The 19774-nt window shown below is 36.7% G+C and overlaps 1 protein-coding gene across 2 annotated transcripts in view; it reads right to left on the bottom strand.

Annotated features, from left to right (window-relative positions):
• LOC106946731 (hematopoietic progenitor cell antigen CD34) overlaps window positions 1-15797 on the bottom strand; it is a 21303-nt gene extending 5506 nt beyond the window's left edge. Inside the window, exons 1-6 of one of the 2 annotated variants that reach the window (XM_015031320.1) lie at window positions 15557-15797; window positions 3738-3797; window positions 3316-3527; window positions 3050-3133; window positions 1912-2032; window positions 1731-1783 (exon numbers count right to left, since the gene is read on the bottom strand). In XM_015031320.1, coding sequence (XP_014886806.1) covers window positions 1731-1783; window positions 1912-2032; window positions 3050-3133; window positions 3316-3527; window positions 3738-3797; window positions 15557-15641 — 615 coding nt within the window. In that variant the 5' untranslated portion in view covers window positions 15642-15797. Of the gene's footprint in view, window positions 1-1730; window positions 1784-1911; window positions 2033-3049; window positions 3134-3312; window positions 3528-3737; window positions 3798-15556 lie in introns of both variants that reach the window. The other variant, XM_015031318.1, reaches the window with a different exon arrangement.
• Window positions 15798-19774: the final 3977 nt, after the last annotated feature.

Below are 19774 nucleotides of genomic sequence, written 5' to 3' on the forward strand. Positions count from 1 at the left end.
TATATATATATATATATATAAACATTTAGATAATTTTGGGATATAGAAAAATATATAGAGTTTATGATTAACACAAAATTTAAATATTGAGTCATTGTGTCAAACCTTTTCAATGTAAATGCTGTTTAATTCAATCAAACTTTTACTGTGAATATTAAAAACTATAAGATGGATGGGGTGTGTTAGGTGCTCCGTTTTGTTATGCTGTGACTGTTGTCTGATGCTGCTGGAGTTGATCAAACCCAAATGTATGTCTGTACACTATGACCTCTTCTCTCTTCTCCACTTTCTCTTAGAAAACAGAATTAGGACATAAAATCCACTTTTTCAATTTCAAAGCCCTAAAAGCTCCTTGCTATTCTTAGACTTTTAATTACTTTTACTTATTGGAATTTGAGTCTTCATAATTCAGTCAATATTTTCTATTGAGTAAATTATAATTCATGTTGTTTGTTTTGTTCATTAGTTGTTGATTTGCCTTTTGTTTGGCTATTTTTAAAAGGAATTTGAAGTTAATATATACTTGTTGGCTGATAAGGTCAGCTGGAATGAACAAGCTTGTTTCTTTTTGTGAAATGCCAGTTTTATGAGAGGAATATTACTTTTAAAATATTTTTTTTCTTTCTTTCTTCAAGTTCCGATGTTTACTATAAACACTATAATTACTATGACTTTAAACAATATGGAAAAGTTCAGAAGATGATATCATGGCTTTGTATCCTTTTGATAGCTTAATTCATAACATTTAAGTTAAATGGAGACACATCTGGGAATGTGTTTTAGGGCAAAGTCTCAAACTGCTTGATTCTGACATCATGGAAAACTCAACAGAAATTCAGCAAGATATCATGAGGAGAATTATGGACCTCTGGGATTCTCTGTACAATTTCCAGATGCCTGAAAATGCCACGCTCATCCGTTCAAACAATTATATCTACAAGAATGAAAATTTTTTAGCTATCATGCAGATCAGGAAGGAGATGTTCTGTGTGCCAGAAATAAAATGTGCATGACCCAACTCATACAATTTAAATGGCAATTATATTAACTACTATAGAAAAGACTAAACTTCCTAATGGGGAAGGTAAGGGTAAAATTAAAAAAAAAAAAAAAAAAAGAAATGGTGTGACATAATGTTAGATAGTGAAGGAAAAATTTTATGTCTTATTAAAAAGTCTGTAAGTTCATTGCTTGTTTTATTAAATTAGTTCATAATGGAGTAATGAGGGAAATGCTGAGTATGTTGAAAGCAAAGAGACAAATGGTTAAGATCGACTCGCCCATAACCCAAAATTGGTCCAAGGTGTCAGAAAAATGTTTTGCTGCTGACGTGTGGATTGTTTGTGGGCTTTTTGTTTTTAACACCAGCTGTCAGACTGGCAGCATAAAACCTCAGAGACCATCTCCTGCCTCGGGGGACTGTTTCCCCTTTTCCCTTGTGTTTCTCAAGTTTGATTATAAATCAGACACCGAGTTCAGCTGACTGAGTCAATCAAAGTGACTGCCTTCAGAAAGCTCCTTCACAGACCCTTCATGGTAAATGGTGTAATTTACGGCGTTGGTTAGACGTGTGGGATTTCTCTGGCTGTGCCTCGGTTTTACCAGCAGGAAAGAGGTTGGCAAAACATGGTAGTAAAGTTATGACAAAACTGAATGAGCTGAATAAGCACAAAGCGCAATGCGAAAAAAATGGCTTTGCAAGTAGAATTTTAGAAAAATAGTTCACTTACTGTGTCCTTTATGTTGTCATTGTTGAATTTGTTTACCATGCCTATCACATCATCTGCAAATGTAAAAAAAAAAACAAGCAAAAAACATAAAAATAAACAGAAATTTAAAAATGAATACATGGTGTTAGTACAGGAAAATGATGGCTTATGGGTTGTGACTATCATAATTTAAAATACTGACCTTCTACATACTTCCCAGACACAAGCACGTGATCTGTGTCATCTTCTTGATAGATCTCCAGCTTACACTCTTCACCACACAGTTCAGGAAGAACCTTTATAATTTTTGCCTGTGTGTCTCCCTGCAAAGAATGCATTACAATGACCTCAGAGATGTTTCTAACTTAGTTCCTGAAAGGTTTAAATAATTGGGAATTAAACATGACTTTCATTGCTAATCCCAAAATACCTTTTATCCAAATGCTTACGCACATATCTTCGAGAATCCTGCCAGGAACACTCTTACAGGTTCAGCTCTTATATAAATACAGATAAGGAATTCTGCATACCATTCCTGAAACAGCAACTCTGTGCATAGCACCAGAGTGAAGGCTTTCAAACCAAAGCACATTTACATGGGCAATATTGGTTCCCTATTTAAGCCAGATTTTATTTAGGAGAGGCAAATGTGTTTTGGCACGAGCAGCATTATATTTCATAAAGAACATCTTTTATTTAATCTCTTTGGTTGACTGTGCACAACTATTGCATTTTTGCAATCTGTATCCATTGTTTAAAGGATAAATAATGTATTTGTGTCTTTATGCTGCCTACTAGCCAAAGCTAACAAAGAGCAGATGTAGTAAGTTCAGACATCCACATAAAAGCTGCAGACCCTAAAGCTCTTATAGTGAGATACCGAGGAATTTATCTTTATAAACAGAAACATACACTCACACACACCCACATTTCTGCCCCAGGCTATTACACATTACGTATTCTACAGAAGCAGCAGGCCCACCCATTATGTTGCCCTCCCACTGTCTTCACAGTCCTTGCCCTTGGTTTACAGTACTTGCAGGAGAAATCTGTTGGACTTTCCAGGCTGTTTTGGAAACAAATGTATATGCACACAATTTCACTGAGTCACTTGGCTTCTGAAGTGTTTGTACAGATAAAATGAGAAAAAAAAATGCTGCTGAGGTTAAGTTTGGAAAGCTGATAGGTACCTAGGGAGAATAAACAAAGCTAGTGAGACACTGTTTGTCATTGTGGTGCAGTTTGAAATGAAATTTTGAAATTGACTTCCAGTAAAGCCACAATATTCTAAAACACAAGTATGTAAGACAAAGACTAAGTTAAAATTGTTTTGAACTTACACATTTGGTGGATGACTTCAGTTTCACAAGAACAGCGTTTTTTTCTTCCACAATGTCTTTGGTCACGCAGATGACTTCTACAGGCTGCAGGGAGAAACCAGAATGTTTCATCTCTTCTTTATGAGTAAGCTTATGAGTGCTGCTAGGTTGTATAGAGGAGCTGGGTATAAGAACAGTGCTGAGTGTATTTAACATGTGTAATTCCACAGAAATTGACTTTTTTTCCCCCTCTGGAGGGATTTGCTGGCCATTATTTAACTTACCCCCGGTAGGTTGTCCCCTCTGGCTGAGTTGGGTGCTGGGGTATCTGGATTTACAGCCGGTGGTTCTGTGTGACTCATATTATTTTTTGTATTCTCCAAAGATACAGTGGTTGGTGTGTCTGAAGGGCTGTCACCTTCTGGTTTAGGTGTCTGTGGAGAAGGCTTGTTTGTCTCTGGTGTGGGGAGAACCTCCACTTGACCTGGTGGTTTTGTACCTGAAGAAAACAAGACTTTATGATTAATGTGTGAGCCAGAGCAGGGGAAAAAAGCATTTTAGAGGGCTGTATTAGTGTTTAATTTACCTCTGAAGAAAATTTCTTTATGCTTTGATTATTAAAACAAATATATTTTTATGGGAACTTGAGAACCAAGCTCTTTTTTCTTACCTGTACATCTAAAATATATTTTATGACTTGGCATCTTACCAGGATTTGCAGTAGTCTTTACAATCCCATCGCCTCTCACACCATCCTGTGCCATCACTCCTGTTGCAAAATAAGAACAAACAGAGATGGACTGTTGTAGACTGACTATGAAGAACTAATTCTATACCCACATACATTAGATATTATGATGTACATTAGAGCAATATGCCTTTTTTCACATGTTCACATATGTAACTTTTGTTTTTACAATTTTTTTGGCATGTTGTAAATTGGAGTTTTAAACTGAGTTGGACTGAATTAATGTTTTGCAACCAATGCTAGAAAATATTTTTGATTGAAATCCACATTAACTTTAAACACATTTTTCTAATTGAGAATTTGTTTCTTTGTTGGCGTTGCAAAATTTTTTGTATGTTTCACAACAACAGGATATGGACCACTCCTTCCCAGAGAATGCTAATTTAGTATAATGCTTGAACCCAGACCTTTTGAGTGAAAATCACTGGATGCTTATGTCCTAACTCACTAGATTAAAAAAGGGCAAAACCCATATTAATAAACTAATTTATATTTTATCATTTATTTACATGCCATATTTTAGAATAATATAACTTGTCAGTGAAACATTTCCACTACAGTTCTCCTCCTGGCCTTGGCAGTTCAAACTTCTACCATTCCCAAATTGCAGCCAGACGCCTTACAAAATCATTCCAGGGATGCAAATCAACCTCAATTTGCACTTTGGATTTCAGGGGCTTTTTATTGCATTAATGAAAGACCTGGTAGCAACAAAAATATGTTTATAATCTATTTTGGTCATCGTAATATTGATCAAAGTCAAACAGTTTTTGTTGTTTCTTTCAGCTGTGAAATGTTCAGCTGCTAAAGTTTAATAACTTTGTTTGCCTCAGGGATAGGTTCGATTTTCTTGACTAATTAATCAAATATGCTACCACACCCTGTGGCCACAGTTAATGAGTCTGAGGTTGGTAATTCTGAGATTTGTTCAGGCTCTGTTGCAAATGTTGCATCCAGAAGTAAGACCAGATCCTCAGCATCTGTTCTCTTTTTCTTCCCTCTGTCTGACAAGAAAACAGCATTACTTCACAGTGAAAAAATGCCCATGATGCCTTGTCTCTGCAGATTAGATTCTCTCTACACTTTTACTATGTCATTCCTTGTTGCCGTCAGAGTAAGGAAGACATTTTTATTTATATTTTTTTTTTACCTTTTTTGCATTTTCTCTTCTACTTCAGTGCAGGTTTAACATCCATAATAAACTATAATCAGAACTGTGTTATTAAAAAAAAAATGGACAACTCAGTTTCAATATAAGAGCAAATGCTTTATAATAAAAGATGCATACTTCTATTTTAAGAAACTGATAGCTTTGTAGAAAGGTTCTGTATTTGGGGTCACTAAAGAAAATATTTTGCTTAAATTAATAAAAAAAAATACATTGATTCAGGATATGTTCAAAATGCAAAGTAGTCAGTTGTCCATGGAAAAGGTTACAATAAAGAAATGGTTAAGAAAACAGCTACATATGCAGTTTTAACTACATTTAAAGAGTTTTGCTGAATATAGGTACACAAGTCATTAATCTTCCTGTCATGTTCATTTCTGAGGTACAGCAATAATGTTCCTGGGTCAATTTGACCGGTGGAGTGTTTAATCATGCAATAATGTCAGAAACAAAAAAAAATATTTGTATCTGATTATTAACTCCAACACTAACTATTTCAATCAATATTTGTGCAATGATGGTTTTTTTTTTTTAATTATTTCTCACAAATAAAGTATCAATGACGACAACTTACTCATTTACTCATTTGGAGTAAATGAGTAAAAAACCTAGACACAAAAAAAAGCAATAATTATCCTTGAAATTGATCTTTTGTAAAAATTTTTTATATTAGATTTTGTTTTGTTTTTTTCAAGGGGTGATCTTTGTAATTGAACCTGAGACATGTATTATGTTCTGGGTCAAACTGACCCGCTGATTAAAATCAAGACAAATGAGTCATGCAGAGAGTATTTATGTTTTCCCCCACTTGTGGTGAGTGTCCACTGAGTGTGGGTGTTCCCGTATCTATGTAAAATAGAGATGTTCCCGTATCTATGTAAAATAGAGATGCAGGAGAGTTGGAGGAGCCAAATGTGTAAAATGAATAAATTTTCAATTTATATGTGGAGTGCACCTGTTAAGACAAATAGGAAAAGTTTCATGCAAAAAAATAATAAAAAATACTTCCAACTTAAAAAAAAAAAAATGTTTAAACTTTAAAACGGATCAATTTGACCTGCAACATAACAGGAGGGTTAAATGATATCTACAGCATCATACTGTAATCTTAGCACTTGATCTCAATGGCAGCTAATCCAGGCTGCTGTTGATATTTCAGAAACAGTAAATGCTTCAGCTGCTAAAGTTGTATTAGAGTTGAATCGAATTAATGTACCACGGCTACAGAAATAGTGCAAGTGCTGCATACATGTTGCGTAATTGACCTAATAATAAGACCACGTGAGTCGTAATTATTCTGTATAAAGTCTATCTAGTGTTGTGATTCACCAACACTAGGACGTTGAATTCTTGAAGTGACTCCAACGGCAAGACTGTTCACTTTATTTTTGATTAATTCAGTTAATATTGATTTGACCTCTGGGGGGCACTCTTTGACTTCCTGTAAAGTGTAGAACTTTCATCCAAAGATGGTTAGGTGATCATTTGGTCATAATTGAAAATTTCAAAGCAAAAATAAAAAATCTGTGCAACATTGACACACTTAATCCTAACACAAATACGTTGTACAAAATTGAGGCACATCATAAACGACACATGTCATAACTATGACCGAACATATTGTTTCACTCAAAGTGCCTCATTCCCAACATGCATGGCAAGAGTGAAAACTTTGGCCTGGCTTTTTTTGGTTTTTAAATATGTATTTTCTAGAGAAAGTGTGAGCACCATTGTAGTTTTAAGCTTATTAAGACTGAAAACTAGTGTCTGTGTTTGTTTTGTGCCTTGAGATCTGAGAAACGCCAATGACAACGCTTATGATGCTTTGCATTCACATATTTTGAGTAGCTCTTCATTTCTATAGTCCAATGCAATAGGAATATTTCAATGTAGCTCATATAGTTAGCCCTCCCTTTGAGGGTTTTTTTTCTCAAAGAATTCACTCTTTTGCTTTTGTTCCCAGATGGAGTCCTGTCTTTGTCTGTCATCACTTGATCTGTTTTGTTTTTTTTTTTTTACAAATGAGGCAGATGGATTTTTCCCAAGGACAGGATTGTGACACACATCCATTTGCTTTCTCAGATAAATCATTGTGAAAGACAGGTGCCACAGCTACAGAACAAACAGTGTGTTTACCATATGGGCCAGAACCTCCTGGGGCTCTACTAGCATGTGTGTATGTGTGTTGGTGACTAAATGGTGCAGTCCAAATTGATGCAGACATTTACTGTTATTATGGCAGATTTTGATTTACTGTTTAAATAGTTTTCTAACACTCATGCAGCTTTTACATGACAGCACACAAATACAGACTTTTTAACATCAGCTACAAGGAGACTGTTTCTTTTTTCAGCAGCTAGGTTGCTAATATTCTTTCTTTCTATGGTTATTTTGTGCCATTTCCAAATGCTTCACATCCTATCTTTGGATAAGCAAGAATTAATTAAAAAGTGAGCGGTGTGTGCTCTCACAACCTCAATAAAGAACATTCTAGGGACATTAAATGTTTTTTTCAGTTCGATGAACATAGCCGCTAATTACATGTTTTTAATGAAGAAACATTTGGCGTGTGAAAAAATGATAAATGTTCTCCTTCCTGTCACAGACAGAAGCCTAATATCTTTAGTTATTTGCATATTAAGTATTTCCCAATGTTGCAGTTGATGGGGAATACATTTCTCTTTTGGACTTTGTTTAAACCTCTTTTCTCAGCCTTGGGAAGCTGCTAATCCTTCTCCATCACTTGGTGGCCTGTCTGTTTATTTTACCAGAAAGGATAAGGCTTCAAGTGGGTGAGGTGGTCAAGGATAAATTAGGATGTCTCTTACAAATGTGATGTCCAAGATTGCTGGGCCCAAATTGTCTAGTTTCTGCTCTCTGTTTTGCACTCTAAGGTAATTTTACTTGACTGGAAAGTAAAACTGAACTTGTGGTTTGGCAAAGTCTATTATTTCACACTGTGACAGTTTTTTGGGTCTTTTTCCTAATCTGATATTTTGATGATTTTGTGGTAAGTCACTGGGTATGAATTTTCACCTTTTTACCATTATGAAAACCCTGGAAGACTTGCGTTTTCCCCAAATTATTTTGCTGTATAATTTTCTAATAATTGCCTATAAAACAAAGATCCAACATTTATGAAAAGTAAATTTTTTCCAACCAGCCTTAGACATAATAAAAAAACAAGATGCTGACCAATTATTACTTATTTCATAACAACAAGCCTTTTAGAGCAACCAGAAAAATGCTTGTATGAATCAATAAACATCAGTATCTGACTTGTTATTGCTTTGCTCTGACTGAATCCTGACCAAAACTCTTCAAATGAAGCAACCATAAATGTCAAACAACAACATTTTGGGGGCTTGTTACAGCCAAACCATAAAATGATTGTAATTTAGTTGAATTATTTATTGCTGCCTGTGTTAAGCAAGTAGCATTTGTCTTGATTTGAGGTAAGATGGTAACCTTCACGTTGGTTGGCTGTTTCTGGTGTTTGCAAAAATACTTTACTTCCTATGTGAGGTCTGTAAACTTCCTGAGAGTACAGCCTATTATAGTCTTCACTTCACAGACTTTCTCTCTAAAAGCCACAGGAATATACAAGGAGTTTGCAATTAATACATTACATATTTGTGAATCAACACTTGAGGTGCACATCTACATCAGATGTCCCTAGAAACTCCCTTTTTGCAGGGCTTAAAACTACTAGGGTATCAGCATCTTGCAGTTATTGTGTGAACACAACAGGACTTAAACCGTCCCAGTCACACCAGACTCCATATGTTATTTGGCACTGGTCCTGACTTCATTTCTCTCTTGAATATTTTCCCACCAGATTCCTCTGAAAGACGGCTGTGGTCTGGAAAAGCTCCACCCTCCACCCCCCCGTCTCCTGGGACTCTGGATGGAGGAATGTGGCAGAAGACAAGCCCTCTGCTCCACGCCCTTTTCCCTCCCAGCTCTCCATCTCTCTTTACCATATCCCAGTCACGCACAGCTAATCCAAAGCACTTATGGAGGTGAGATTTGGACTCCAGCCGTCACACCTTACACACAACGCTGTAACATAAAGCCAGATTCCAAGAGATAGCAACTGCTTACACTCAATTACCTAAAAAGCTTTCCCTAAAATTGTCCCAGGGTGTGGTTCATGGCTCAACACACAAATCTGCTTTACACACCACTTGTCCTTTCTCTGTCAGCTACAATAACTTCAGATTTATATTCATCTGCTAGTCTTTAAATATTTTAGTATCTTCAGTAAGGAGAAAAGTTCTGACACATCCAATAAACATTTTCTAGTAAAAAGACTCACAATTGCCTTCCCAACACCAGTCATCAACTTTTATGTTTTTTTCTTTGATCTTGTATCTTTGGATAATGTTGGGAAAATATAAAGAACACTTTATATCTAATGGAGAGACAACATGTGTCCATTTAAATTTAAGAGGCTTATTAGACTCCCATAGGATGTTTTCTTGAAGTATGCTTGAGTTCTGTACTGGAAAGCTATGATTGTTTTAACTTACATCACTGATAAAAATTAAGAAACTGCAATTGTTGTACTTGGGCAAAGCCTTCAAGTTCTTATTTGTTCTACCCCTGACACAATATCTCCTTTTTCATTAAATATATGGCAAATCTAAATGTTCATACCCTGAAAATGTCCTTAACATATTCCTACAAATTGCTGTTACATCATTCTAAATGCCCCCTTGCTATGGGTCTAATTTTAACCCTGCTTCTTAGAAAATGTGTTTTTACTGGAGTCTTGGAAAGTGTGAAAACACTGTGTTAACTCCAGTGTTTGCATCAAATCACTTTAGGTCAGCAGGGAATCCTTTAATGTGGCCCCGGAGGAATGGGCTTTCAGACAGCTAAACAGACACATCTTAGGGCGCCTCTGAATCTCGGTTGAGCAATTGGATCTGGTTCTGTGCATTCACACCTCTTTTTAGTGCCATCCACTTGTGATGGAATTCACCTGGGATGAATGTTTGCACCATGTCTGAACAGTTTCAGTGGCATTACATCCCCAAGGGTCCAAGCCCCTCCCTGGTTCTTTACAGGAAACATCTCTGCTATGTAATTGGGCATAGTGAGGTGATAATGGTCTGCACACATTAGTGGACCACAGTGTTAAAGTCCTTGTGTGTGACCATGTCTCCACTTGTACCTTTATTGACACATTTAACTTGTGGAGGTTACAACATAACAGCCTGTTCTCTGCTATAAAAGACCAGTGGTGTTTTAAAGCTTCCTACACTAAGTGAGGAGCTTTCACAGATTTTACTTAAAGTGAACATGGCCTAAATATTTTACTGAATGGTGCAGGGTCTGTTCGTCCAATGCATTAATCAATGTTATACAGTTGCTACCTGTTATTTCCATACACCATATAGAAAGAGGCACATCCATTTTTTCTCAAGTAAACTAACCTAAATAGATCTTAATTTAAATAGCTTACTTCATTTAATTTATTTTAGCTAAATACCAGAATAATGAAACTCAGAATATTTTAGAGGATTTTCTATAATTTTCTTCAACTTCAGAGGTCTACTTCCACAAAAATCTAAATATATGTATCAACCAGAGAGCAAAAGATTCTGTCTGAAGCTGCAAAAGAAATGTCACAGAGTAACAACAAGGAAGAAGCCTTTACTACAAAAGCAACATAAAAGCCAAAATACAGCTGCATTTAAAAATCTACTGTGATCTGCTTTTATTTGTTCTGTTTGGCTTTTTTCAAATGAAATTACAAATGCACTTTTAGGTTTTGGGAACATCTGTGAAGCATGAGACTGGTGCAATATCATGTTATGCAGGTGGTTTTCTGCAAGAGGAACTGGTGCACTTCACATAACGGATGACATCATGAGAAAAGAATATGGCATGGACAATACAGCAGCGTCTTAAGACATCAGACAGGAAGTTAACGCTTGGGGACAAATGGATAATGATTCTAAAATGTACCACCAAATTAGTAACAAAGTTTTAAGAAGTATTTTGAGTTTCCAGTAGGAACAGTAAATGGCAAAGTTGTTCAGATACCAAAGGATACAGAAAGGATTAGTACAACAGCTGATGACTAGATGTCCAGGGTTCCCACTACATGCCACTGCGAANGGGAAANGCTTAGNTTATACCAAAAATCAATACAAATGCAGAATAATAGCAAATTTGCGGCATAAATTTGACAGTTTAAAGTTTTCTTGAAAACAATATTAAAACCTCGTCTATTTCTTGCAAACTCAATATCATGTTGTGTCTTGCCTTGTGAGATTTCTATCATTGAAACCCTCACCGGTCTTAAAGAGTCTATATTTGTAAATTTTTGCAGAGGAATGCGACATTGGAGAATGGTCTCGTAAGGTTAAACATGCTGTGCAACCCTACCCACTTTGAAACAACAGACCGCTGACCCCACCATCTTGACCCCCTCATTGCGCCCCAACTGCAGCCCCTCCCCTGTCATTCCTGTCACAGCGATTAATAGCAGCACCAAGGCTATTCTTCTCTCAAGCCAACTGCATCTTATGGTTTCAATCAGGCCAGAAAGGTTGACTTCACTGAGCCCCTGCCCAGGTGCAGAATTCACCCGACCCAACCCTGAGGCCACTGCAGCTCCTTATCAAGAGTGTGATGCCTGTTTCTAAAGAACCACAATCAGGAAACATGGCATCTGCTTTCAATTGGAGGGGCTTATATCACTCCCCCACCCCTGACATGCTCAAATACACACACACACACATACACACTTACAATTGACTGCTAAAGTTTCACTGCCTTGTGCATTATCTTTAAATGGGCCCGTCTGGTTTGAGTGTGTGCTGGTAGATAGGGAGGGGATCTTGTTCCAGAGTCAGATTTCAACTGCTCAGAGCCTCCAGACTGATTTTGTCCAGCAAAAAAAATGGATTTTAGTCAACATGAATCTGTCTCAAAATCTGAGAGTAAAACAGAATAATTACTTGTGCTGACATAGGTGGGACTATCACTACCGTTCTAAGCTTTTAGTATGGATTGTTGCGATCTGATACAGGCAGAGTCCTTTCTCTTTTCCGTCCTTTTATGTAATTTGCAGACCAAGTTAAGTTGTCAGCTTCTTTTTGCTGCTGGTTCAAAAAGATTATCTCTTACTCCTTTATCTGTTGACTCATACTTGAATAAATACACCGGAAATTTCTCAAAAATGAAACAATGAAAAAAGACACTGAGTTAATTTGATAAGGAGATTTTTTTTTTTTTACTTTGAAAAGACAAATGCTCACTAGTGTGAATGATTTTTATTTTTTTTTCCCGTTAGGTGTTTGGATGTTTTTTCTGTTTGCATCCACATATGTGGTTGCCATTGCTGGTTGACTTGACCCTGAAATTTGACTTGGCATATTATGAGCTCTTTCCCTCGTGCAATGGAATGAACACTATGTTGACATTGCTTCTGTAATTCCTCGGTACATCTGTTACTTCAATGAGTGCTATGAAAACAATGATTTACATAATTATATACCCAGGGGTTGGCAGTGAGGTTGGGCAGGGTTCATTGCTTCACTACAGAACCTCCTTAAACCACTTCACAGTGTAGGCAGAGCAGAAGCTGGTTTATGTACAGTCCTCATGTGTTTATGCTAAAGTTTTCCCGCTCAAAGATGCACTATATGTGAATGTGACTACAAAGTAAATGTAAGCACATTGCAGACCAGCTCTTTTAATTTAATTCTTCTTTTTGCATAGTGCAAAAAATGCCGCCTTAACAACTGGTTTTAAAGCACAATCTGAGTTCTGTTTTATAACGCACATATTTCAACCTATGGGGTTGAATTGTCATCTGATTGAGGAACAAAAAAGGTTACATATATGCAAATATATAAATATATATATTTCCGACAGTACAGCCAAATGTAAGTTAAGGTAAATTTTGAAAAAGTATAAAGCTAAAATTCCATGTTTTCACACATTTTAACATGTGAAAACTTTCAGACATTGTTGCGGTCTGAAATTTTAATCTTGGTAAGAGAAGCGATAAACATTTGAAAGCGTTTAAAGGAAAGAGGGAATACATAAAATGAAAGGTCAGCATTCTTTATATTTTGGCTACTTGAGCAAAAATGGAGCTTAACAAGAGATCTACTGAGCTTCCAAAATGGAGTAAAGCTTCTTCACCAACAACTTTTGGGTTGTTGGTCAAGTACAACATGCAAAATTGTTTTGTATTTCCACCAGACTGCCCTGCAAAGGCAGCGATAGTGTACTGCATGTCTTTGTGGCTTTCTTAAAACCATGTGTTTTCAAGTCTTTACTGTTTTATGCCTTCATTTCATACCCATGATTTCATCCTCTTGCATGTTGCTTTTGTAAACAAACCATTTTATACCCTACGGTACATGCAAGTATATAATTACAGTGCATTTTTCTTACTAGTTAAGTATTTTCATGAGCTGCATAACAAAAATGTTCAAATCTCTCTCATTTCCACTGATTGTGGTTCTGTTGCATTTTCATTTGAGCCACTTGACCCCCGCTCAAACCAAAGGATCGCTGAGAGACATTCTGCCAGCAGATATTAGAGATTTATAATCAATTTTGTTGCAGTACGTGATCAGTAGATTATAGGAGATTACATAAAATTAATTTTTTTAAGTACAGAATGACCAAAAGCTGCAAAAGTAGAAAAAAAGCCAATCAGCAGTGACCAGGACTTGGCGTAAATGCAAGTGTAAACTCAAGAGTTTTGCTAGATTGTTTCTTAAAAGGTTTGTGCAGGTTGAACTTATTAGTTGGAAGCTAGTGACAAGCTGTAAGTATGTTATATTTTAGGACGTACATAAAACCTCACGTGTTAAAACGGCTACCTAGAACTATCATTCCATTCTTAACCAATTAACTATTCTTGGATTTCATATCTAAGTGTGACATACATATTTTTGTTTTTTTAAATGGAAAAATATGCATGGCTGCAAAGCTGTTAAGTTTAGCACAGTAAGGTATTAGTTTTAGCTGCAAGGTTCCTAATGTAAAAAAAAATGAGGAGAATTAAGCTCAGGATGCATTCTTAGAGTTATTGAGTGTTTTGAGGGCAGCTTCTGTGTATCTCTGGTTTTATCCCAATAAAGTTGTACAGTAAAGCCCTCCGTAGAGAACATAAATCTCTCATCTCTATTGAGGGAAAAACCTCTGTCGTGTACAGTTAAAAGAAACTGATACCTTACCCTAACATCTCATGTTCTCTTCTTTGTTGTTCAACATTTCTCACACACATTTGATTTGGGTGTGTCAAATTGCTGGAGTTGCTTTGAGTGTGATGATCATAAAGATTTTCTCTTTTGTATTTTTAATCAGCAGCATCATAAAAGTTTCTCTGCCTCTGATTATGAATCTTTAGGTTGAAATTATATCCGTGCCGCTTTGTTATATAAATCAGACACAGCCGCCTCTCTTGGTTGATGATCTCATTATTGTAGCTTACCCACCATGAAAAAGACAGGAGGATTGAATTAGGGAGACCAATGTGTTTTCATTTCCAGCCACAACAGAGTGCTGTAGACTGTATTGTGATTGCACCTCATTCCCAGCACTATTTTTCTTTTCCTATATTCATTTCTTTGTCATGACTTTGTGGACATCTTAAACGTTTTGTAATAGGCAGGGGGTTTTATCCATTATGTGGCAAATCTTTTTTTATCTTCTGGCACTGGAGGCAATTTAAGGAGTAGAGTTGTGGCCTCATGTAATGACATTCAGATTTTACTCTACCTAAAAGTTTAAGTCAGGCATCGGAAAAATGAATAAATAAATAAGTATTGCCATTTTTAATGTTTTTAGTTGTGCTTGATTCTGTCTCAGGTGTTTGTTTGTTTTTTGCTAATCTCAGGATCTTAATTAATGTTTATTTGGTTTAACTTTATAAAAAATATACATAAGATCCAATATTTTAGATAAGTACTCTCACTCTGGTAATGTAATAAGTAAACAACTTGTTTGTTTGCTTAAGTTATTTGTACACACAATTTAAAACCTTTTCTGTTGCTAAATCTCCTTCTGCTTCAACTCAGCCACATACGAGATGCATGTTAACAACCAAGCACCACGCCCTTCTCTCACGCATACATCGACCAGCCTCATATTACATCCAGCTAAATATAAATGCACATTTCTTAAACTTTTTTGAAGTTTGCAAAAATATGTTGAGTGAAAAACAGCAAAGAGGCAGTGAAGATTTATAAATATTTAAAGCAAGAAAGTAAATTACATTGTAAGAATTGACAAAATTAAGAAAAAGAAACGTATAAAAACGTCACACATTTATAAAAACATCGCTATATCAAAACATTTCTTTAAAAATTAAGGTTTGCTCTATGAAGTAAGTTTTTCTTTCAGCATACTTAAACAAAAGTGCCTTCCAGACACAAAATCATTTTTCAATGAGTTGCTGATGTACGCTTGGATTCCAGATAGAGAGATAGTTGTAGGGTTAAAACCTGTATTCAGCTGACCATATAAACAAACACCACTCCACTCCACCCCCACCCGTCCTGGGGCTCCCTATCCCAAAGGATGGTTATTTAATCCCCAAGAAATGACTGTCTTGGCACCGGGTATTTTTACCTACCGCTCAAAAGTTGGCCGATGAGAAGCAAAGCGAAAGCCAACATTTTGGAGGGCCCATTTGTTCTCTGTCCAGATGATGCTGCCATTCTCGTCCTGAGTGCACTCACGCGGGAGTGAGAGAAAAGAGAGGGAAGAAAGAGTACGAAAAAAAGGGCCAAGCTGGTTGAGTCGGAGTAGTTTAGGGTTTCCTCTTACCCAGAGTGGGACAGGCTGGATAAAGCACCACTTGTGTTCTGTCACTTATTATATGGCCACCCCCTCTTTCCTTCCTTACAAAGGCCCAGCCCTACACCCCCTTATTCCACTGGTTACTTTAACCCGTCCTCTGTGCCCCCACCCCAACGCAAAAGGAGGGAAAGAAGATAATAAGTTCTTCCTTGGGTGTTCTCTGTCTAAAACATGTTTGCATTCTTTGAATTACTTTCATTTTTTAGGTTTGCATAAATTGTGTAACTTGAGTACTTCGATTATCCAAAAATAGGTAGCACCAAATGTTTTGCTGAGCAGTTCTTCTTGTTTCTTCCCTTCAACACACCGGGTCATGATGTCTGCTTAAATGTAAGCTGTAATCCACCTCACAATGAAAGGTGATAGCAGACAATAAGCTGTGACATTCAGCTCCCTAATAGGCTTATGGAGACAGACCATAGCGTAGAATATCATAATCGAAACAAAGGTGGAATCCACTGTTATGCTAATAGTATTAATCCATTTCAGTAGCCCAAAGCCCCCCAGTCCTTCAGTGAGGCCATCAATCACCAGTGGCATTTGTTGGGACACCACAGGATCCGCTTAAAGCCTTCACACTTCCACAGACCCCTGAAAGCAGTCCCCTGAAACCAGAGGATTTCTGCTTCGCTTTTGTTCACTATTGTGCTTGCACTTCTCATGCTCCCTATAAATTACACATCTGGAACCACTGGTGAAGGTATGCTAAATGAGTTGTAAAAGAAAGTACCCACCCTTTTGGAGTAAGAAACCAACAGCAAACGGAGAGTAGTAAACAGAACCAAAAGAGCTCTGTGTTACATTCTTAGGGAAACGGTAATGTAATTTAATACCAACCCTGATGCCCATGACCCTTTTTTTGGCCCCAGCCTTCCCCCCGTCATCACATTTCCTCCCAGTTCCCCAGTTTCTTTTAAATGAGCCCTTTATCAAGATGCTGCCCAAACAGTGGGGTGTGTAAGTGGGCAAGTGGCTCCTGGCTGTGATTTAAGATGAGCTCAGCTGAAAATCCTCAAGAGAAAAAGCGCCAATGTGCCTATTCCAGTCAAGTATGTACAGCAGCACTCAGATCCCCACAGTAAAACATTAGACAATTAGTTAACCATTTCTGCTGTGTAAGTATTTTTTTTTGAATAATTGTTCTTTGTCTCTGTCAAATGGTGATAAGTCACAACTGATTTGTTATTTAATTTAGAAAAAAGACAGATTTATTTTTCATTTTGTGACTTTCTTGTTTGCTACTTTTGCTATGATTACTGTTCAGTAAACAGTAATCATATAGCTTGAAATAAAAATCAGGAGAAGATCTCAAAAACAACACATTGTGTCCTGATCTAAAGAAAATTAGAACTACATGAGAAATGAATTGATTTAAAATAGTCTAGAAAGTGTTTAAAGTCTTTTTGTTATGGCTTGGGACTCCAACATATTACAACAAGCACTATTATCAACAACTCAACCAGGAGGTCATGAAAAAGCCTCCTGGTTGAGCACTTTAAAGCACTGCATAGTTGCACAAAATCAAGTAATTGTTAATAATTGAACAATAAGAAAGAAATTGGGAAAAGTGGGATAGTTCCAAGGTAAAAATCACAGATTTTTTACTTTAGTAAATGAAACAATTTCAAAAGTGCATTTTCTACTTACTTGGGTTGTCTTTGTCTGGCATTAAAATGTGTTCCATGATCTGAAACATTTAGATGTAAAGAAAAAATACAAGTAACCGGGCAGCTTTTTTTTCTTCACAAGACTACATTGGCATCTCAGGAAATAAACAAGACATCACAAAAGGCAAATCTGCCAACCAAGACACGAAGCACACGTTTTTAGTAAGACTAGACTATGATCACACTGCAGGCAAATACAACCGAAATCCAATTTTTTTTCCCTGTTCTTAATCTTAATCTGACTCCCATTTTTTTTCTTTTCATATTTTGTCTTGCCATTACAAATTTGAGCTGATAAAGAGAAAATTGACTGATTTTTGTTTGAGGTAATGATGAATCTTCACCATGAACAAAATATAAGAATTTATAATTTCATTAAAAATTAATTAATAACTGTAAAGTTCTTGTATTTATTTATTTATTTATTTTAGCAGATCATTTTGATAGCATCTCTTTGTTGAATCCGTGGGATTTGCCGAACACAGCATTGTCGTGAGGGGAGCTCACATTTGAACTGAAAAGTATTTTCTTTTTAAAAAGAGAATTTTGGATTGATAAGATACAGTGGTTTAAAAAAGTGTTCGCTCTCTTCCTAATATTTTTATTTTTTTGTATTTTTGTTGTTGTTGTTGTTTGTCACATTTCAGTTTTTCAGAAAATCTAACCAATTTAAATTTTAGTCAAAGACAACACAAGTAAATTAAGGTGTTTGTTATTAAGGGAAAAAAGAAATCCAAACATAAAAGGTTCTGTTTGATTACCCACTAAACCTAATAATTGGTTGGTCTACCCTCAGAAGCAAATGAAAGTAATCAACATTGTCTCTTCTGGTGTTAAATTGTAAATTTCCAAATGTAGTAGCTTCATTTGGCTTTCATTTTATTCAAGAATCCCAACTCTCCAAGCCCACAAGAAATGCATTATTTGTAACAGCTTAAGTAGAGCTTCGAACAGGAAGTTATAAAACAGCAACTTGCAAGATGTGACAGCCAGTTATAGGACAAGCATTTCTTTGTTGCAAATTAATAATTAGCACTGGATCTCAAAAGATCCTTTGTTGAGTTTTTACTTAAGTCATAAGGCCCGACAAAAATACACGGGTACACTTTGTTCAAGGAATTAAATGGTTTTTATGGTGAAAGAATAATAGAGGAGTCCCATTTTTGTTTAGTTATTTCAACAAATGAGCTGCAAGCACAGTCACAAACACATGCATGTTATAATGCAGAATTTATGGCGCTTTGGGAGTGGGAGCCATAAATCCTTCAAAGCTCAGTGATTGGCTATGTAGGAAGGAGTCTGTCTTGAAGTGATTTCATGAGTGCAGAAGAAGGAGGGAAATTAAAGTAAAGTTTGGAGGAGGAGGAGGTGGAATAGTGGGAGGATGAGTGGGAGGAGATTTAATTTCAAACTGCAGAAAATGTTGACCGTTACCACTCTGAGCTGAGCAGCCACTGCACTGCAGCCCTAAAGTGAGCAGGATAAAAGAGGGGTAGGTGGCGGTGGTGTGTGTGTGTGTGTGTGTGTGTGTGTGTGTGTGTGTGTGTGTGGAGAGAATTTGGGGGCTAACAAAGGAAAGCACAGGACCAGGGGTGAAAGTAGGTGGGTACAGTCGGGTACTGCGTACCCCTAAAAGATTTAGTGGGGGTACACAGTACCTGCAAGAGAGGAGCGGCTGTATGCTATAAAAAAAAAAATCAATCAGTCAATCAATAACTTGATTAGTTTTTCAAGAACAATCTAAACCACAACTTAACCAGTTAATAAATAGCTTTTTCCCCATTTCACATTGTTTCTTAACTGTTCATGCTTTACTAGAGCAGCGGTGCAACACATCGACCGCGGAAGGTTTTGAGTCGATATCGGCGGTAGATGACAAACTGAATGCCGCCAGGTCGCTGAGACCAGCACGTCCTCCTCTGACTCCTTATCAAAACGTTCATAACTTTAACAACAACAAAGAGTCAACAAAACATGTTCAAATTAATGACGCAACAAAAATAACTATCTCATTAATTATTGTCTCAAGCAATTCTGTGCGTTTCACTTCCATTATCAAAATAACTAGCAGAGCAGGAGTTTAAAATTAACTAATCAACCACTGCTGTGGTGGTTCATTCAGGGGAGCGCTTATTAATAATCGCAAAATAAATATCAAGCCTGAAAACCTGCTATCGTAATTGACTTAATGTTATGTTTTTAAAGCAATCTCTGCTGGGCTTGGGAGCGCAGGCGGTTGCCACGGCAACGGGTGTGCTTAAATGACGAAGAGAGAAGGAGGTTCGCGAAAAGGTGCGAGTGGTTTAGAGTTGGTCGCCTGTTCA

The sequence above is a fragment of the Poecilia latipinna genome, unplaced genomic scaffold (assembly GCF_001443285.1).
Source record: "Poecilia latipinna isolate Pla-1442-1.1 unplaced genomic scaffold, P_latipinna-1.0 Scaffold202, whole genome shotgun sequence".
NCBI lineage: Eukaryota > Metazoa > Chordata > Actinopteri > Cyprinodontiformes > Poeciliidae > Poecilia > Poecilia latipinna.